Source organism: Sinocyclocheilus anshuiensis, unplaced genomic scaffold (genome assembly GCF_001515605.1).
Source record: "Sinocyclocheilus anshuiensis isolate Anshui unplaced genomic scaffold, SAMN03320099.WGS_v1.1 scaffold1318, whole genome shotgun sequence".
Lineage (NCBI taxonomy): Eukaryota > Metazoa > Chordata > Actinopteri > Cypriniformes > Cyprinidae > Sinocyclocheilus > Sinocyclocheilus anshuiensis.
Genome location: NW_015557160.1, coordinates 84,659 through 107,540, shown reverse-complemented (window position 1 = coordinate 107,540; position 22,882 = coordinate 84,659). Strand labels below are relative to the sequence as shown.

Genomic DNA, 22,882 nt, shown 5'->3' with positions numbered 1-22,882 from the left:
AATAAATGTTTACTGAAATATGTGACCCTGGACCACAAAACCAGTCTTATGGTGCGTTCAAGTCATGTCGGATAGATCGTATTTACGAGTTGAACGCACATGAACGCCACCACAAAGTCGTTATTACGAGTGGGAAACTCAAAAAAAATGTTAAGCCCTGAGTTTCCGAGTTGGGGGCGTGTCAATGAGAAACATGGCGGAATCGATGGATGCAACGTCTGTAGTTGACGGTAAATTTTTGTTTAAATTGATAGTTTAGTTGTCCTATAAACTTAAATTGGTCATGTTCTTGTTACGCAGCTGAAATCCAAGTAAAAAAATGCAGCCTCTGTTGTATTTTCTTGTAATTTATTAAAAGAAGGTACACCGCCATCTTGTGCCGACTAAACTGACTTGAACGCACCTGACGTCGTAATTACGACTTGTCAACTCGTAAGTACGAACGTCCCAGGAGGACTTAAATGCAGCATGAGGCCCCGATCCCACCGAACACGTTTTTTAGGTCTGAAACCGCGAGGCGCTTCGCATTGCCTTTTTTTGGTGACTTTAAAAAAAAACAAAAGAGCAGTGCGCTGCGTTTTTTATGTTGCTAGGCAACCACCAAATCAGCTACCCTGTCAGTCTAATCGCGCGAGTGCTCTAAAATCTTTGTTTTTTGCTGTTAAAGTCGGCATGAAACGGAAGTTGCGATTGTCTTTTCTTCTCTACTGTGACGTACAGTATATCCGAGTGAAACGGCATCTGAAATGAGAGGGCGGGACTTGATTTCGTCCTTCGGGAATTGATTGGATCGTTGGAAGGTGGGGCGTTGCAAACAAAATGGAGGCAGATCTGAATGCCAGTTTGCAGTTAGTGGTGGGGGATTCCTCTCCACTGGATTCACAGCCGACACCCAAGCATGAATAAATGTTTTATTTATTAAGGATGACGACAACGATCAACGGCACAAAACATGCCTAACAGCGCACGCGTACTGTTAGGTACCTTGAAAAATAGTTATGTTTTCTTATAAGCTGAGATGTTGGCTCAGAAGAGTTATTTGTACAGATATCCGACAACTCAGGCTGCGCTGTAAGTGTTTGATTCATCATGGCAATTTGTAACTATTTTACGTTTGGCAAATGGGTTGGTTAATTCACATGATGTTTTCATACGAATCACATAATACAGATTCATACGAAATCACCACCTTGGAAAATATCTACATATTTTTATAAGATCAGCTTGGTTTAGAAGAGTCATTCATTCAGGAATCTGACTACTCTGCTTGCTCTGTCTGTTTTGTTCAGTGCCACTGAATAAGTAGTGCAGGAAATGTCCAAGTATTTAAACGCGTTCCAGCCACATCAGTGGAAGAAAGCATGTGCGAGAACTGTTAATGGAACCGAATGTCATGTGGTTGAATCTGTACTGAAGCCTTACTTTACAACCCTTTGAAGTTACAGCAGGTGTCAGGTTAAGAACATGCAAAAACAAATAGTAGTTTGAGAAAGCAAATATTTCAAATCATTTACCTGTTTTGTGGGATCCCAGGGTGTGTAGAGGCCTGACAGAGAAAGAAAGAGAGAACAATTAATATCATTAAATCTAAGGAGTAAAATAATGTGTTTTTCATTTTAGTCACATAATATTCTTCCATTATTCTCTTTGTTGTCCTGTAGGCGGTTGAGTGAGGAAAGTTTATTGCATTTATTTGTGAGGTAATTACATCATTAGCTTTGAGCAGATGCCAAACTCATCCTAAATAAAAAAAAGACTAAAATTGAGCCTGCCAAACATTATTTAGTACCATAAAGGAGACAGAAGACACTAAACTAGATTTTTTTTTACAACTTCCAGTCAGTCCTGAATGATTCTGAAATAAGAATGGCCAGTAACGCTTTTAGCATTTGTGTTGAATCTATATCACTGTAGCTACTGAATCACTCAGCATCACTGGCCTCATTCGCATCGGAAAAATATCTGTATTCAAATATCTAAGTATTAATATTTCGATAATCAGAAAAAAAAACCCGCAAAACAATCACTTAGGATTATGATCACTTACAAGAACAATAAATGAAAATTAGCATTTTTACGATTATTATAACAGCACATTTTAAATGTGACTCAAGCTTGAGGTTTTATATCTGTACAGTACAGAAATAATTTTCTTAGTATTTCTGTCATAATAAAAAAAATATTTTTATTATTGATATTTTTGATTCCAGTAAATACATCAGAAAACCCATTATAGCAAGATACTTTATTTATAGACATACTGTGTACTTTTTTGAGATAAACATTTGCATTAGATATTAAGATTATTTTTCTGACTCCACTGGGATAATTTTGTTGTTTTTCTTGTTTTATTAAAAAGGGTCAATGGAGTCAGAAAAATAAATCAAATTCAAAATACATTTTCTTATTTCACACAATTTTGCAAATGAAAAATAAGTAACTAATTAAAATGAAATAAAAAACTGATAAAAGAATATTGTGTTTATATTAGTAATATTGTATAAATGACATCTATGGAATATAATGAAATCTAAATCTGAAACATTTTTTTCAAATAAAAACTATTAATGAAAAATATTATGTCATAATGAGTAACGTATCATACTAACCACATCAGGTTACACTAACAGAAAGCCATTTTAATGGTCAGACTGGGTAGAAATTGCTTTGCATTGTTACAACCACACATTTCACTTTTTACAATATGCAAACAACTACCACAATCCTGTTTTATACTTAGCCCACACATATAATAAAATGCATGATGTGCATTTGTGATATGACTGTCTGTGATATGAAGAAGGTTGTTTAAGATTCATCTGCAATGTGATTAAACCGTGGCCAGAGGTACTGTGAGAATAATGAGTTATGACTTTTCATTTCCTAGTCTCAGACCTGTTTCTTTCAATTGCACAGACTATAATGTGAGTCTTTGTGCTTGTGTGTGCTTAAAAATGTGCATGCATGTGTGTGGCCTGTACATCTGGGTATGTGTATGTGAGTATTTGTAGGGGAGCAAGGCATTTTTATGCCTACTTAAACTAACAGGATTACATCAAATGCTATATGACCAGGACACGACTTGGAAGTGAAGGGCTAAACATAAAGCCTCGGGCAAATACGCACAGTCGTGGCACTCCACAAGTCCCCTTCCTCCCCCAACGCATCATAACAGAAGCCATATGGACAACAAAAAGCAGAGAACTTTGATCAATTTGCATGCAAGGCTTCAAGGATTTGTCCTCTTATTTCTTGATTGCCGTATTCAGACTTGAACACTGTCAAAAAAGTCAAACTTAAAAGTTGAATGCCATGTCAATGGCCTCGTGCGTCCTTGGGTTTCATCCATGACAAGCGTCTCTCTCAGGTGAAGTCTGAAAGGTGAGTTAGATGGAATCATGAGGGATTCGGGGTGACTGTCAGCTCCGAGTTCTCTGAGACCCCGATATAATAGAGCCAAGAGGATGTAATAGAGCTGTCGGCACTGCTAAAATGCCACGGCCCTGGTGATATTTTCGACAGTACAAGGAGTCAGAGGAGTTATCACCTCACACCTGCCTGTCCAGTCCTACCTGAGATGCCAATAATCCTCATAAAAGAAGTGCAGAGAGGAAGATGGACAGTGGATTTGTGCTGACTGCTGCACTAATAAGGTAGAGAAATGCTGGAAGAATTAGAAATGGGAATTGCAAGGACAATTCTGGTTTCTTAATGATTCTTTTAGTACTCTGGGCACATTTGGAGATAAGAAATTAATTTCTTATTGCATTTACCTCCCTCAGCAGTCTGCTGCCAAATGAGATTATTTCTGATTCCAACAGAAATAAATGTAGAGAAGTTATTGCAAAAGTTGCATTTATGCACGTGGGTGCAAATGCAATCCAATAACTCGTCCTAAGTAGGGCTGGACAATTCACTGAATATTTGCAATATATATTCATTATAATTTTGCTGGCAGAATTACATGTAAGTATATATTGCTATTTATTTGTATGTATGTTATGTTGTAATGGTGCATATAATTAAAACCTGATCAAACAAATATATATATATAATATATAAATTATATATAAATATATATAAATAAATAAATAAATATATATATATATATTTATTTTGTTCATTTAGTAATAAACAGTTTGGAAAGCAAGTCTTGATTTATTTTCAACTAGATTTTTTTTACTTTTAGCATTTTTGAATCGGCAACAATGGTTAGTTAAAATAACAGAGGTATTTTAGTATTATTTAAATACTATTATAATATTTATTAATGTTTTGAATTAATTTGAATTTGTTTTAGTAATTTTGCTTTGTGCTTTTGTCATTGTTGTTAGTTTTTTAATGTTTCTATTTAGCTTTAATTTGTTTATTTCAGGTTTAGTCATTTTAGCACTTTTTATTTCACAGTGTACAGTGTACATACAGTGTAAAACTAACAGTGTAAATAAACTGTATTATTATTATTATTATTTCATGTAGTTTTTCACCTAAATTTAAAATTTTATTTTATATCAGCTTTATTTCAATTAACTTTCAAAATCATTTTAAGTTTTAGTTTGCAATAACAACACTGATAAAAAGACAGTAATTTTAGTCAAGTAATACCTTTATACAAATATGATGATATTTAAGAAATATCAAGATATATACTAAATCACAAAATATTGAGATTTTTTTAGCTATATCATCCATACCTAGTTCTAATTAAACACTAATAAAAAAATATATAATTTTTTACATATTGTCAGATTGTCTTCTATTTCAATTCACAGCATCTTTTTCCAGTTTTTTAATGGAACCAATTTTGATTCAAATATTTTAATTATTTAAAACATTTTTTTTAATTATTATTAATCTTTTAAAATAAATAACTGCCTCTGGTCACGCTGTAAGTTTGTTGTTGGGAACAGTGCGGAAAACGCAAAAGAAAGACTATTTACCGTCTTTGAATTCACAATTCTCACATTGTTCTGGTGTGAAATTATGCTTGTCTTGACATTTATTTGCCCATTCATCCCACTGCTTTAAATAGATATTATTCATGTAAATTTATGTAAATTATGATCATATAAACTCTTCACGTCACCAAGAATAAATTACATCTCCTCAATCAGCATCTATTTCAGAGTATTCCCTCAGTGCTACCTGCTGGTAAGCAACATGCTCTGATTGGCCTGTTAGCTGAACGCCCCGCCCCCTTGAGCCACTATTCATTCTGATTCGTCTGCCTGTTTATCTCCACAGCTCAGTGTGGGAGTCGTGCTTTAATTAGAGAACTGGGGAAAAGAGCTGTGAACATGGCCGGGCTCTTGGCAGAACGCCCGGAGGAAACTGAATGGTCTCACACTTAGCCAGTGAGTCACGCGGGACCGTCTCTCGCTCCGTTACAAGAGGCCTTGGAGTGTTTACTGAGAGGTTCTTTAAGACCATAGCCTTCGATATAGTCATGAAACACGCAGAGGAGGTGAGAACAGACACACGGCGTAATTGGCAGGAAGCGTGGACATAATTACTTGATTGATAGTGGTTCAGAGGAACGGACAAGCGTCTTAAGAACACATATCAGATTTACTGTACACATGGAGAGACTGTAACCTTCTTCAAGATTGTTTCTATTAATTGCCTCATTAATTTTCATTCTAAGAATATCCTAATTAAGAAGGGTGATAAAATATTATGCTCTGCATGGACATCTTAATGAAACTAAGCACTCTGATAAGTGGACTCGCATGGAATTAGTCGATTAGCTTGGCTCCAGTCTGAATATGCTAATAACTGTCACCAGCTCTTGCCAAGAGATGATACAGTGTGCAATCCTGCGAAGGCTTTGCTAAAATTGCCCCAAAACAGCTCATCAGCTTCAGTTATTTTGAAAGAAAACAGTTTGAGTCTGACAAATTGAGATATACTGGTTAGTTTGTGAGGCAAAGCACATCTAGGAGTCTATAATAGGAATGTTTCTCTCCTCTAATTTCGAAATCTTGCTGAATCAAAGCTTAAGGCAAGTTCAGAGCGCTTAGAAAAGACTAAAAACTGAAGCACTGAAGTGTACAAAGTTACTTTCATCGTTTCAACCAAAACTTTGAAGGAAAAGTTCACCCAAAAATGATATTCTGTATAATAAAATGATATATCTTTAAATAATTATCATCAGTGTTTATGCCCAACTTAAGGAAAATGTAAGTATTAAAAGTAAGTATTGGATAACAACCACTTTTAACCACAATAATAATTTTCAGTTTTTTTAAAGGGGTGGTTGATTGCGATTTCACTTTTTTAACGTTAGTTAGTGTGTAATGATGCTGTTTGAGCATAAACAATATCTGCAAAGTTACAAGCTGAAAGTTCAATGCAAACGGAGGTATCTTCTTTTAAAATTCTGGCAGTTTAATGCCTACAAAAACGGCTGGTAGGGACTACAACGAGTTACTTCCCGGGTTCGTGACATCACAAACCCAGATAAACCCCACCCTCGGGAAAAGGCAGCAAAGGGGGCTAGGCACTGCTTTAGAGAAGAGGAAGAGAAAACTAGGGGTGCACTGTAAAAATCTATTCATATATGAATCGTGATTCTGTCTTCTAATGATTCTAATGGATTCACAAGTTTCAAAATCAATGTTCTAAAGCAGTGGTTCTTAATACTGTTCCTCGCTTCCCCTGCTCTTCACACGCTCTGCATCTCTCTCTCTCTCTCTCTCATTCAGCTCAGCTCCAACAATGAACTGTTCCATTTATACACTTATTTGCACATAGCTATGAAAAGCGTTAAACATGGACGCGCGTGCAGTTGCCATACTGTATTAAAGCTTTAATCAGGATAAAACCGTATATTAAAAGCTAGCATAAGCAGTAGCATTTACAAATAACAGCGTATCTAAAAGTATGAGACAACAACAAACAAAAAACATATGCCTGCCATTAAATGCCGTGCTTGCACAGGTTCTGCTTCTCAATCGGGCTCAAACCGATAAGCGATATTAACGACGCCGTTATGCCGCTGAAGTGAGGGGCGGGACGATTAGACACGCACTAGAGGCGGTTTAGCCAATCACAACACACTGGGCTAGCTAACCAATCAGAGCCCATCGCCTATTTCTGAGGGAGGGGCTTCATAAAAGAAGGAAATGATCCGTGCATTTCTCAGAGAAGGGACAGAGCGGTGTGGAATAAAGGTAAATTATGTAGAAAATAATGCGTTTTTTTAAAAACGAAGCATTAAAGTCCCCCTGTAGTGAAAATCAAGTTTTTTATGTTGGATGATCAAAGATCAGTTTTAAGGGATAAAATATTTGACTACAGGGGGACTTTAACACGTTAGATTGCACCCCATAAACACAATCAAGCCTAGAAACAAAACAGTGAACCACCCCTTTAATAAAAATCAGACTTTTGGTGTGTTTCTAACCTAAAGCTGTCATGGCTTCAGAAGACTTGGAACATGCAGGTTGTGATGCTTTGGACAGCCCTTGGTCGCTATGTGCAATCGTTGTATTGCAAAGTGCAGTGTACACATTCCTCAAAATTTCTCCTGTTTTGTTCAATAGAAAGAAAAGAGACATACAGGGTGAGTAAACATTGACAGAATTTTCATTTTTCAGTGAACACTGTACTTTGCCAAGGTCTGACGTAGATTTCAGGCAACCTTCATCAAGTTTCTGACGAACTTGGTTTTAAAAATGAAGGGTGGAAATGTGCGCACCTGCTGCTGCTGCTCCTCTCTGAATGACAAGCGTAGCCTCTCTTCCCACTGGACAGTCCTTGAGCAGCTGCACCACCTGTGTGTGGTTGAGTCCCTGGAGACCCTTCTGATTAATCTCCACCATCAAATCTCCTTCACATAACCCCGGACAACCCTGCGGCTCCAGAACCTGATCGAAACGTACAGAAACAGTTATGACACATATCGTGCTTGGCAAATGTGCATTTAAGCATTAAGACAGAACATATAACCATGTAATATCCATAAATACAGCCTACAAATGAATTTTCACTTTTTTTGAATTTTGGTTTGACCATTATGTTAAGTAAAACAGTAGCCTTATTTATTTATTTATATATTAAAATAACAATAAAATAATTAAATTACAATAACTAATACTATAATACTATATATATATATATAAATATATTATTACTTATTATTTTACAAAAAATATATATATTTGTTTTCTAAAATAACAACAAATGACATATTTAGATAGATAGATAGATAGATAGATTAGATTTTTTCCATTTTTTTATATATACATACTACTTAATTTGAGTTTGAGACCCCCCACATTAAAATGCTTGTTCAAAGAGTAACATGGATATCAGCACACCTGTTTGACTCTTTGCCCTGTGGGACTGTCCGCTATGGTGAACCCGAAACCCTCTGCACCTTTGGTTATAGTGAGACTCAGAAGCTCAGGGGCCACTTGAGCCCCGGCAGTTGCTCCTGAGGATGAGGCCATGGAGACGCTGTCATCAGGTGGGGGTCCCGGTGTGGTCAGGGATGGAGGCTGCGAGCCGTCCAGGTGTGTGTCTCCAGGATGGGGATGTGGGGTAAGGCCCTCGCCGTGTTCGGGTATTAAGCGGCCAGTCAAAGACATGTACTCCATGTAATTTTCATAGTTGTTCCTTCCATTGAGCAGCAACGGGTGATCCACTAGGCCCACAGGGGGCATGGAGGAGCTAGCGGAGGGGTCTTCTGGGTCATAAGGGAGAGGGTAACCTCGACACAGCACCAGGGTGACGCTCTGGCCAATGGGGACTGACTGGAAAAGCTTCACCACATCAGAATGGGTGGTGCCCAAAACACAGATGTCATTGATGTAGACGATCACATCACCTGATGAAGAAATAATGAAAAAAATGAGAGGACTAAACAAAATATGAAGCGTCATACTCCAAAGGGCATTATGTCATGACTCTCACATCTACCACTCGCTCAGTGCGTAGGTACAGAAATTAGCTTAATTATTAAGGATATCGGCTCTCTTACGAAACAATATTATGCTGATTTCTGAACGGATGTTCATATTGAGTGGTTTGCAGTTACTGTATGCAGTGGTGTAATGTAACGAAGTAATAATACTTCATTACAGTACTTAAGTATTTTTTGGGAGTATCTGTACTTTACTTGAGTTTTTATATTTCAGCCAACTTTTACTTTTACTCCACTACATTTCCTAATTAAAATGTATACTTTTACTCCGATACATTTCCCCGAAGCATATTCGTTACTTACAACAAAATAGTCAGAAGTCAGAAGAACACGGACTGCAGGAAAGCAGGTTTGACGAATCAGTGGTTTGGCGTTTGCAAGTTAGACTCATGCTCATGTGCAAACAAATGCGTGCACAACCGCGGATGATTCATTTTCCACTCAAGTCGAGTCTGGGGTGTGCGATACAGCATCGTCTGCGATAATATGGCAAGTGTTGTTGTTGTAAATGATGTGCGATCTGACATTATCAAGTGTATCGCCAAATCACACACGGAGTGCACGCAACACAAAATTCAAGGCATTCTATATTATAGACGGCAAAAATGCTTCTGTATGCTTTTTATATTTATATAATTCAATATAGTTAACTTGATCTATATCACACAAAGAGTACCGTTTTTCTGCAGATATCAGCATGAACATATTTAATAATCATTTTATACAAGTTCAGTAAAACAATAAGTGACTTACATTTTAGACGTAATATTGCTTGATTTTGCTTAATTTTGCTTTGATTCTGAATGAATCAGTCGTTTGAATTAATCGGTTGAATGAATGACTCACTCTTTAACAGTCACTTGCTGTCACCTACTGGTGGTTTTAATTTCACATTTCGACTATTTTTTTAGTCACAGACACTAAGATGAAGTGCTTCTTATTCTTACCCAAAAATACAAAATGGAAGAAAGAGTTAAAACTGAACACAATCTTGCTACTCAAGCTGTGTATGAAAATTTTTATATATATATTTATTTGCTTCTTTTCCATTTTGCATTTACTTGTACATTTGCTTTCAATACTTAAGTATGTTTAAGATTTAAAAAATACTTTTCGTACTTAAGTACAATAAATATCACATACTTTAAGACTTTTACTCAAGTAATATTCTAAACGGTGACTTCAACTTCTACCAAAGTCCTTTTCTGGTAAGATATCTGTACTTTTACTTGAGTATGGCTTTCAGGTACTTTATACACCACTGACTGTATGTCATTCATTTTCAAAGAAAGTTTAACTCTGGTGACATGAGCGACCAGCCGCACCACACGGATACGTTTTCTACGTTTATTTACGTTTTGATTTCAACGAAAACAGCGTATCAGTGTGGTGCGGCTGACACAGAACAGCATGCGCAGTTTGCGTTTAGTGGATACTCTCATAAATGGCGCTACGGTGACGCGGAGGAGACGAATTGTTGAATAAAGTCATTATTTTTGTTTTCTTTGCATACAAAAAGTATTCTTATCGCTTCATGAAATTCAGATTGAACCACTGATGGCAAATGGACTATTTTGACGATGTCTTTCATACTTTTCTGGACCTTGACAGTGTTATTTACTTGGCAGTCAATGGGACAGTCACAAGCCTCCTGGTTTTCATCCAAAATATCTTAAATTGTGTTCCGAAGACGAACGAAGCTTTTACGGGTTTGGAACGACATGGGGGTAAGTGATTAATGACCATTTTCATTTTGGGGTGGAGTAACCCTTTAATTTGTGGTTACCATAGTTTAACTATAGTAACCATGGTTTTTTGGTTTTATTTGTAGTAAACCCATGGTTAATTTTCGTAAGGAATTGTTATCGTGTCGTTATCATTATTTAGTAGTTATGGTGTGGACTTCCCTATTCTTAAAGAACTAGAAGAATTATTAAAACTGTATATTTCTAAGTATTGTCCTTGGTGTGAAAGGTGCGATCACATTTACCAATGTTCGGACAAATTTTCGTGGGCAAAATCCAGTCATTTAAATAGGAATCCTATTGGAATTTTGCTGGAATTCTGCATAACGGCAAAATTTTTTGTGACGGGTTCAAGTTTGTTGCAATTTGACGTTTTGACAGCTCCTTGATTTTAAAGCAACTTCTGTGTGAGCTGTTCTTATTTACAATAACCAATGGACCTTATTTTCTCCTGCAACATTTTGCCATAATTTTGTTAATGTGACAGTAGACAGCAAGACAGCTCACTAGGTGCTGGAACAGAGCTATTATGTCATGTTTAAAGACACACATCCTCAGGGTTAATAAAATAGACATTCTTTGAACCGAATGTTTACTAAATCATATAATTTCAGATTAAAGTCACAAAAGGTTTTATTGCATTAGTGCAGACAGTTGTAGACACCAACCGAGCAAGCTATCAGCAAAGCTGGCCGATAATGAGGCTTCTCAGTAATAAAGGCAACCTGAGGCCTGTTAAAACTATTGAATCAAGCCAACTGTGTATGTGTGTGCGGAATAGAGTAGGACGTCTATAAAAGGACCCCGTTCCCCCCATCAAAAGCAGATAAAACACACAAGATCCCACCAAAGCCCAAATTGCAACGCTAGCTGGAGGCATATGCAAATAAAGTCACTGCCAGCATCATTATCTGTTAGGGCCTTGGGAAGTGATGTCATCTTCAGAACTTACATATGTGATACACTTCCAAAGTTAACACATGATCAAGGAAATGAACAAGCCATCCAGAAAGGTAGAGTCGTATCGAGGACGCAAGTTTCCCATACTAGGTTAAGAGTTCCTCTACATGGGAATAGAGAACTTATGAAAAAGCAGCAAATAAGCCTATGGCGTCAGCCTGTGATGACTCACTCAAAGACGCTCTTTCATCACAGAAAACCACACTGCGACAAGCGTGGCCTTGCGCTAGCTCTGTGCAAGCTATAGGGACTGTTGTCAAGCGTTGGCTACAGAGATAATGATGTTTCCTAGCCTGTACACTGAGGGTTTTCTCCTGAGATCTGAGGTCACCGCTCAACACTGCATATATATCGATAAGGGCCAGTGTATTAAAAGCGGGCATAATTTTAAATTCATAATTCTAAACAGTCCAGTGAAACTGGAAAATTAGGCCTGCAGGCATTATTTGTTTTCCTTAGAAACAGTAACTATGGTTGGCATGACAATCATTGGTAATAAAATGGAAAGGTGTCACTGAATTGATTTTATATTTTATATCTCTCAGATAAATTCATAAATAAATAATATATATATAATAAATAAATAATAATAAAGTTAACCTGAACGTGAACTAGTTATATAAGTTGATATATATTGACTATGGTGATTAATTGGCCAACATTTGGCCAATCCCAGAATGCACTACGACAAGATCAGTGGAATAACATTACCCAAGATGGTGGATGAAACATATTATATTATATATTACACATTATTATACATATTATATAATAATACAATTATTATATAACAATATTGTTATATTAAAAAATGACAATAAAACAATATTAATTTGATGCATATATTTAAAAATAATTGTTTAAATCATTTTAAATTGTATATTTTAAAATAAATATAAATTATATTTTATATTAATAGATAATATTAATATAATACATAATATTATATTATATTATACATAGTTAAATAGAATATTACAAGTATATATACATATATATATATTTTACAATATTTTATAATATAGTTACACATACACATACATACAATGTTATAACAACAAAACAATATCACAATATATTAAATTATAAGGGTTAATAGTATAAATAATATAGTTATATATAATATTTATATATATGAATAAATCACTTGACATCAAAACAACTACATAAATTATGTAAATTCAACCTTCTGCAAGAATAGAGCATAAACTTAAACATAAAGAATGATACAAGATTATTAACACATTGAACATGAAACTAGTGGTTCAACGGATCACAAATCTCACGATTCGGATCACATTACGGTTTTTGACCCACGGATCGGATCATTTTTCGGATCAGCAAGAAAATAAAAATATTACTTGCTTTCCATTTATTACTTAAAGCGAAGTACTTCTTTGATACCACAGCAAATACTACTAGATTAACTAAGGAAGTTTAAACATGATTAAAGAGACAAGAGAACAGCCAGTAAAAATAAGAACAAATGCACAAATTACAAGCATAGATAAATACAACCGAATATGTTAAAAATAAAATAAGGTTGGTAGTATTCAAATACAGAAATGTAATAATTAGGGAAAATAACACTGCATAGTGTTCACTGTATAAATTAAATATAGATTTTTATCACAGCTGTTTTGTTGTTTGATGATCATTAATGACAGCAGCAGTATTTATAGGCCGCTGTCCCTTTAAGACCTGATGCACGGATCCGATATAATGATACACTTCACATCCGATTTCTTTCTCAGCTGTTTTCATTCACTTGAGATATAACTGACTGCGTTTACCTGAATGATTGTCGAGATGGGTATTTTGCCATAATTTTATGTGTATGTGTCTGTTCAGAGGATTCAGAAGAGGATTCAGTTCGGTGTTCGCGCACCGTGTGTGTGCGGCTGTGCGCGTAGAGAACAGCGCGCGAGTAATGAATCGAGTTCCCTTTCGCCTTTTCTCTCTGGAATTGTTTAAAATTCGCTTGCTTGTGTAAATACGAACAAATGATAAACTTATACTCTATTATGGTTAAATTTTGCAATTAATCCGCGGATCACATGCGTGCCGTACCGTGGGGCTTGGTCCGTACGGATCACGGATCAACTACGATCCGTTTAACCACTACATGAAACATATGTTAACCTTGAGCTTCTCACCTGTGTTCATCTTGCCATCTTGGGCAGCAGGTCCATCAGGTATGACGCTCTTGACCTGTAGGAACTCGTCCGGCTCGTCCCCACCAATGATGGTGAAGCCGAATCCCATATTGCTCTTCTGCAGCACCGTGGTGAGGAACGTCCCTTTGAGTTGTGTGGCGTCCCTCGTAAATGGAGGCTTTTCTGTGAAGACAAATAAACAAACTATCAGAGGAATACACAGCACACTGCACAGCCATCTCTACTGTATGGTCTTTGGTGCTTCGGTCAAGCTAAAGTGACGTGAAAGTAGGGCACACCTGATCAACCCGAAACCGAGAAACACCAATAAAACCACCTGGGTGAAGATGGCATATATGGGCCACAGAGAAAAGCAGTACCTCTATATATTGTGGGCAATGGCAACGCCGATAGACCTTGACTTTGCATTTGCTGTTGCTGTTGGATCCTTCGTTTGGCCTCTAGGACGGGGTTTTCAAACTGTGTCCTTCTGTTAATGTGGCTGCGGGGCAGAACGAGCAGATATTTAATCACGCTGGGACCCTCCCTCCCTCGGCGCACTTATTGAAGAGCATGACGCGGATGATTTGGGGTCAGATTCGACAAAAATTTGAAAGAAGGATTCTGAAGAACTTACTCAACATAGTAACTGCCATAAATAGGGTCGTCTATTTTCTCCCAGCCATATGGAAGTTCTGTAGAAAGAAAAAAAAAATAAGATGGTCGGCACCTCGTTGCAAACGTCGTTTATCCCCGTTGCATATGAAATGCATGTATATTTAATGTAGTCTGGGTTGTATTTTCTGTTTCCTTGCATAATTTTGTTTTAAAATAATGAAAATTAAAATGTGTGTGTGTGTGTGTGTATATATATATATACATATAAATATTTATACACACACACACATTTTACTTATTTTAGAGAAACAATAACAATACATACATATATAATACATGACTGATGAAGTATACATACACTACATACATGTAAAAAAAAATTTAATTCGGCAATGGAATTGAAGGTGAAATAAAATAAAATAAAGTATATATATATATATATTAGACAATAAAAATAAAATGAGAAATGTTGCCTTGGCAACAGGTTAAGTCGAAATACTACTATTATTAAAATTTACTACTGTTACTAAAACTAAAATTTAAATAAAAATAAATGAACACTAAATAGAAATATTAAATTATAAATCTATAGAAAATAAAAAAAGAAAAACATAAAACTAATCAAAATGACGAAAGCCAATAATCAAATTATTAAAACAATCTAATATTAAAACTGCAAAAATTAAAACTTAAAAATACAAAAATAATATTAATTATTATAGTATTAAATAATATTAATACTATAACAGTATAGAAATAATGCTAAAATGACAATGATAGATAGATAGATAGATAGATAGATAGATAGATAGATAGACAAGTATAAATATAAAGTGTATACACACAACAAGAACAACAACAACAACAAAATATAATTATATTACTTTTTTTTTCTTCCTTAATATATTTACTGGCTATTTATATATTATATTTTTAATTCTTTTATTCTCATATTCTTTTATTTGCTTAGTCCAATTTAAATAAACATGTGATGTTACATTATTTTTAATGTAACATCATTTAAACTTTTTTTTTCATGCCTATGTAAAGCAATTGGAATTAGCATTGTTTATTAAATGTGCTATATAAATCAAATTTCCTTGCCTAGATATCGCATTGTTTAATTAGGCTTCAAGTGAAGTATTACCATAATTTAATATTTATAAATAATTACGACAACAGTTGAAAGGTGAACCTGAGTGTATGAAACCTTCAGAAGTAACAAGCTTAAAATGTGCTATTTAATGCACGGCACAAAGCATGCATGTCATGAAAACATTCCTCACTGTTTTCATTATACTGAAGCCCAGTCCAGTAAATCAATAACCCCAGGGATGCCTGCAATATATGATAATACACGGCACAAATCAGTCTAGACGTCTTTTAAAAACACATTCCCTGTGCGCCAGAATTTGGATTCCGTATCCCAAACAATCCAGCCGGCCGTTCACGCTGGCAGTCAGTGTGTAAAACAAAGCTTAATTAGGACACACAGCGGTAAGTGAGGGGAGGTCTGGCAGCCTGAAGGTTACAGCCAACATACTTTCATGCAATTCTATCTGGCTGAGAGACACAAAACAAATTAAAGCGCTGGCGAGATCACCATGACAACAAAGGGCTGTCATCACATGCTTCATTCAAAATGCTTTTTCCTGTGTGTGCTGTTTTTCAGGCAAATTTGACATTATTGAAACATCAAGAAGAAATGGGCTACATGCGCAAACTCACGCAGTAATTATCAAAAACATTGCCAGTGGGACATGCTGCAGTTTTTGCCGGCGTTCTTCTAAACATGTACATATACGCGCAGATGAAGTCATCTATGCATGTGTGAATAAACGGTGTGCACTAAACATGCAGATTAAGCACATGCACACAAACGCAAGACTAGCATAGCTCGTCACATAACATAAGTCACATAATTTACCTCAAAACATAGTTTGTTGACAAGAGGTGTGTTATGACATTCTTAAGCAATCAGATCTATGATACTGACCTGGCAGATGATTAAAAACTATATTTAGAAAACACAATATTACAGACCAGTAAGCAAACCGCCTAGAAATGACCCAGAACACCCAAGCAACCATCAAACAATGTTTTTATAACCATAAAGAACACCCTGGCAAACACCAAAGAATGCCATAGCAACCACTAAAATGACAATGATAGATAGATAGATAGATAGATAGATAGATAGATAGATAGACAAGTATAAATATAAAGTGTATACACACAACAAGAACAACAACAACAACAAAATATAATTATATTACTTTTTTTTTCTTCCTTAATATATTTACTGGCTATTTATATATTATATTTTTAATTCTTTTATTCTCATATTCTTTTATTTGCTTAGTCCAATTTAAATAAACATGTGATGTTACATTATTTTTAATGTAACATCATTTAAACTTTTTTTTTCATGCCTATGTAAAGCAATTGGAATTAGCATTGTTTATTAAATGTGCTATATAAATCAAATTTCCTTGCCTAGATATCGCATTGTTTAATTAGGCTTCAAGTGAAGTATTACCATAATTTAATATTTATAAATAATTACGACAACAGTTGAAAGGTGAACCTGAGTGTATGAAACCTTCAGAAGTAACAAGCTTAAAATGTGCTATTTAATGCACGGCACAAAGCATGCATGTCATGAAAACATTCCTCACTGTTTTCATTATACTGAAGCCCAGTCCAGTAAATCAATAACCCCAGGGATGCCTGCAATATATGATAATACACGGCACAAATCAGTCTAGACGTCTTTTAAAAACACATTCCCTGTGCGCCAGAATTTGGATTCCGTATCCCAAACAATCCAGCCGGCCGTTCACGCTGGCAGTCAGTGTGTAAAACAAAGCTTAATTAGGACACACAGCGGTAAGTGAGGGGAGGTCTGGCAGCCTGAAGGTTACAGCCAACATACTTTCATGCAATTCTATCTGGCTGAGAGACACAAAACAAATTAAAGCGCTGGCGAGATCACCATGACAACAAAGGGCTGTCATCACATGCTTCATTCAAAATGCTTTTTCCTGTGTGTGCTGTTTTTCAGGCAAATTTGACATTATTGAAACATCAAGAAGAAATGGGCTACATGCGCAAACTCACGCAGTAATTATCAAAAACATTGCCAGTGGGACATGCTGCAGTTTTTGCCGGCGTTCTTCTAAACATGTACATATACGCGCAGATGAAGTCATCTATGCATGTGTGAATAAACGGTGTGCACTAAACATGCAGATTAAGCACATGCACACAAACGCAAGACTAGCATAGCTCGGCACATAACATAAGTCACATAATTTACCTCAAAACATAGTTTGTTGACAAGAGGTGTGTTATGACATTCTTAAGCAATCAGATCTATGATACTGACCTGGCAGATGATTAAAAACTATATTTAGAAAACACAATATTACAGACCAGTAAGCAAACCGCCTAGAAATGACCCAGAACACCCAAGCAACCATCAAACAATGTTTTTATAACCATAAAGAACACCCTGGCAAACACCAAAGAATGCCATAGCAACCACTCAGAACACCTAGGCAACCTTCTAGACACGTCCTAGCAAACGCTCAGAACTCTTTACAAACCCCCACCTAGCACTCCATAGCAACCGCTAAACATGTGGGTAGCCACTAGGGCTGAAACGATTAGTCGACATTTTTTTGCAAAATTGTCGACAAATATTTTTGTTGTCGAGTAGTCGTTTGATCTCATATGACCTAATGTAAGAGCCTGCAATAATGCAGTTTGACCAGTGTGGCGCTGTAGCGCAAGAATGTAATTCAGCTCTCCTGGATGCAATTCAAGAGAAGTAGACACAGCGCTTGCGGCTTCAGAGCAGTGTTGCCAGATTGGGCGGGTTCCCGCCCAATTGGGCAGTTTTGAATTTGATTGTGCGGGTAAAAATTGGCTTGGGCGGGTGGACAAAATTTGGGCTGGTTTGGGGTCAGTTTGGCGGTTTCCAATCATATACAGGTGCATCTCAATAAATTAGAATGTCGTGGAAAAGTTCATTTATTTCAGTAATTCAACTCAAATTGTGAAACTCGTGTATTAAATAAATTCAATGCACACAGACTGAAGTAGTTGAAGTCTTTGGTTCTTTTAATTGTGATGATTTTGGCTCACATTTAACAAAAACCCACCAATTCACTATCTCAACAAATTAGAATACTTCATAAGACCAATAAAAAAAACATTTTTAGAGTTTTTAGGGCTCAGCAGACAGACGTTATGATTCATGAGTGACAAGTTTTTAGCGTGATAAGTTATAACGTATCTGATTTTGAATGTAGTGACTATATTCAAGTAATCACAATGCCTAAATATAAGTTAAAGAGTGAGAGAGTGACTCAACTCTCAAAACTTGAATTATTGTGGAGTGAGATGACACGAAGGCTCTATCACTGCAACTCCGAAATCTAAGCACATTTGAATGAATTAATCAAAACCGAAACTAAATATGTCGGTTTATACGGTCCTGTCTTTTATATTTTATTAACTTAACAAGAGGCTTCCAGTTCTGTGTAAAATTATAGAGCGACACGAAGGTAAGCGCATTATTTTTATTATTATTATAATTTTTTTAAATTGTCGGATTATAATTCAGTATGTAGCCTATCAATGAAAGACAGTTTTGACTGTCATGGTGTGTGCGTGAACGTGAAATACCTGCAACGTTGCTTTTTCCTATCACTTATATTGGGCACTTTTTGCATTTAAATTGGATTATTCTGACTGCTGACGTTCAAAATGATGCATTTCCTGATTGCCGTTTTGACAGTGTCTGCTTGAATATTTTATTCATGTTCAGTAGCCTAATTCCCTTTAATGTAGGCTATTTGCCCCGATTCAATCCGTTTACCTGGGAAATTTATCTAACGTTATGCAAGTTATTTTGTCAACATTATTTTGTTTTAAGGAGTTAAAAATGGCCCTTATCAACCTTGATTTACATATTCCATCACATTATTTTGACAGTTAAAGTTTTGGGCGGGTTTTTGTGAGCTTTTGGGCTGGAAATCATCCATCCAATCTGGCAACACTGCTTCAGAGCAAACGCAGCCGCTCCTGAAGCTGACCTTATGCAATAGATCAAATCAAGCAGCTTTACAGTATTAAACATGAAAAACCAGAGTCAGTGTCGCTTTCAGTTAGAATTACAACTTGATTTTCTGTTATAAAGCAGCTCTCCAGTGTGTAGCTAGCTTATGATAAAATCTTTTATTAGCGGGGAAAGAAAATATATTATTTCATTAAAGTGATAGTTTGGTTTGTAGAGATCAAAGCTTGATCTGTCATTACATGCCCTAACAACCACTCAGAATACCCTAGAAACCACCTAGAAATACCCTAGCAATCACTCTATACAACTAACACCACAATCTTCTAGCAATCTTCTAGCAATGTCCTAGCAACCACTCAGAACACCATAGCCACCACCAAACAATGCTCAAGGAACCCCCTAAGAACCACTCTGAACACCCAAGAACCTTCAGAACCCTAGCAATCACTAAACAGTGTCCAAGCAACCTCATAGTAATCACATGAAATGCCCTTAGAACTACTCAGAATACTCTAGGGGTGTACTCACACTAGGCACGGTCGCCTTGAACCGAGCACGACCCCTCCCCACTCCCCCACTGACCTGCACTCATATTGCATTTTAATGTTCCGGGCCAGAGCATGCTTACGTCAATCACGATGCAACATTTTGTTTTGAAAAAAAATGGGAAGAAAAGCACTTTCGCTAATAGACTGCCTAATAGATTTATCATTTATGCCGTGCAGCGATTTTCACTTGATTGCGCTGCACGTATCAGATGATTATTACGCAGGCAGTTGACCTTGACAGAGAAATTTGCAACTGTTCAACAATAAGATGAGAACCAGACCCGTTATAATCCCAAATATACTTGATTTAATTCAATTAATTGATAAGTGTACTGTAGCAGTAGTAATAGAAGATGTATGCGTTCATAATGATGACAGTAGCGCACACAAAATAGTAGTTGTTTCGTGCTCCGGCGTGGTTAGCAATCAGACTACATGCATACCACGCCTGAGCCCAACTGAACCGTGTTCTGGCCCACCTCTTCCAAGCGAGCCAGGGACGGCCAAACGAACCGCGCCCGGGCACAGTATGGAGCGATCACACTAGTCAAACGTTGTTTATAAAACAAAATATCTTCTTTGGCCATATTAGCCTACTCAATAGCATTAACACAGGCTTTACTCCTTATAAACTTTATCTGGAATGTCACCGTTTCTGTCCCTGCAACTTCCCGATCAGGTGAATGAACACACACACACACGAAATCGTCTACCTCATGATATAGGAAAAGCAAAATGTTTGCTGCGTAAATCGACAGACTTAAATAAAATGAAAATGCAGATTAATTCTCTGCCAGAAGGAGGTGCTATAAAGCGGGAGAGACAGAGGTTTCCCCAGTAACGGCTGTACACAAAGCAGCGCTGAGCTCACAAACGCTGCTTTATCAGGCATATAACATGCCAGATTAAATGAAAATGACATCGAAAATTTCCTTCAGAAATACAGTGATATAAAAACACCCGCGCCTCGTTTTGATTTTTAAACGTGCAGTACGTGCTCATGTTTATTCAACGAAGCCTTTTGGAAAATCGGTCAGTTTTGATATTGTGGCGAGTGCCACAAATAAATAAATGTATGGGAAACACATCCCACAGCACAACCACCTGAGCCCAACTTCAGTCTACTCATCACCTTAACTTTAACTGTGTTTGTAGCCGGCGCCATAGCCAGACTGATAAACAAACACAGACCGGAAGTTAACTTTGGCCAGGTGCGTGCGCCCGATGAACCTGTCTATATAAAGCTTGAAGCATCAGAATCGGCATCGGTATCGGCTGATCACCATGACAAGAAATCGGTACTCAGTATCGGCTGCAAAAATCCTGATCGGAGCATCCTTACTCAGAACACCTAGCAAACTTCTAGCACTCCCCTGGCAACTACTCAGAACTCCTTAGCAACCAGCAAACAATGTCCAAGCAAGTGTAAATTCATAGAATGTCCTACCAACCACAAAGAACACCATAACAATTACCTAAAATGCTCATTCAGAAAAGGCATTCAGAATGCCCTAGAAACTAAGTAAGTCGTTGTAAGTCGCTTTGGATAAAAGCGTCTGCTAAATGTCTAAATCTAAATGTAAATGTAAACTGCCTAACAACATCCTAGCAACCATTTAGAATGGTACGCTTGAGATCATTTTACTTTGTTGACTGTTTCCTATCCCGTCACGGAGACCGCTGAACGCGCCTCTTTAAATGGTTTCGTGGTGTTTGTTGTTGTATTTTAAAACACAACTGCAATGTTTTCAACTGACATTATGGCATTTAAAATAAAATTATCCCAAATGTAACTGTGGCACGTGTGGCTGTGCTGCGCAGTCAGTGAACACATTTTTATGTGAGTATTATGACCAGTACTTAATTTGATCCTGCTGGATCCTGTTCCGGAAAATGTCAGATTTAGAATTTTTACGTTCCGGTAGGCCTATTTGTTTTTAAAAATCTGGCATTTACAGTGCATTAGATCGTGACAGTGCATGCGTGTGTGCATACGAGACGGAGCGAGCGCGGGTTTGGCTGGATGTATTTGGAGGTTACGGTCATGTCTCATTCGACACAAATCCAAATGTTTCCATATTTGCAATGTATTTGAATGTTAAACTACTATTTATAATGTAAACTAGGCTAGTACTTTACACGCATTCGAATATAGGCCTAGACGGAAAAGATCATCCTCTTCACATGAGCAAAAACGTCCTTAACAGCAGAGTGGACTGGTATACTACGGTCACGAATTTCCACAAATTCAGTAATATTTAGGCATTGTTTCTTTTCCTAAAATCTCACCGTCTCACCCTCTAATTTCGCAGGTTTATTTTATTGCCATTCACTTTTTATCACGGTTTTCGCATGTCTTACTGTGGTAAACATGTGGGAAGGGAAATTAAAGATTTCATGGCCATGAATTAAGAATTAGTTTGATTTATTAATTTGTTCCCTCATTTTGGTTAAATCATGGGTTATTTAAGGAACAAAATTAATGAAACCTGGACAGTGGCCACAAATTAATAAATCAGGAACGAATTAACAAGTTGCAGGAAAGAATAGCCTATAGCCTATGTCCTGTGTCCTGCAGCCCAGCAAAGCACAGAGCCCGATATGAAACAATTATCTGGGGAAATTACTTAGTTACTACATTTCTATTGCTTTCCATGTTGAAGAACTTTGTGTTGTTTCTATTTTAATGTACTTTTAAAGTTGAAATCACATTAAAAGCTTAATTTGTACATTATGAATGAATGAAGATGCATTTATATACCGTCACCGTCACTCACAGCCGCTCGCACGTGTTTTGCGCATGAGCCGCACGCAGCCCAAAATTAAATAGCTTAATCGACCAT

General features: G+C 36.6%; 1 protein-coding gene across 6 annotated transcripts in view; it reads right to left on the bottom strand.

The window, feature by feature from the left end:
- Positions 1-22,882, bottom strand: part of LOC107678285 (membrane-associated guanylate kinase, WW and PDZ domain-containing protein 2-like) — a 114,065-nt gene that overhangs the window by 13,179 nt on the left and 78,004 nt on the right. For 3 of the 6 annotated variants that reach the window (XM_016473496.1, XM_016473499.1, XM_016473498.1), the window contains exons 7-13: positions 14,425-14,482; positions 14,168-14,289; positions 13,788-13,970; positions 8,322-8,830; positions 7,700-7,868; positions 7,406-7,528; positions 1,515-1,546 (exon numbers count right to left, since the gene is read on the bottom strand). In XM_016473496.1, the coding sequence (XP_016328982.1) occupies positions 1,515-1,546; positions 7,406-7,528; positions 7,700-7,868; positions 8,322-8,830; positions 13,788-13,970; positions 14,168-14,289; positions 14,425-14,482 (1,196 nt within the window). The remainder of the gene's footprint in view (positions 1-1,514; positions 1,547-7,405; positions 7,529-7,699; positions 7,869-8,321; positions 8,831-13,787; positions 13,971-14,167; positions 14,290-14,424; positions 14,483-22,882) is intronic. The other 3 variants (XM_016473497.1, XM_016473500.1, XM_016473502.1) reach the window with 3 other exon arrangements.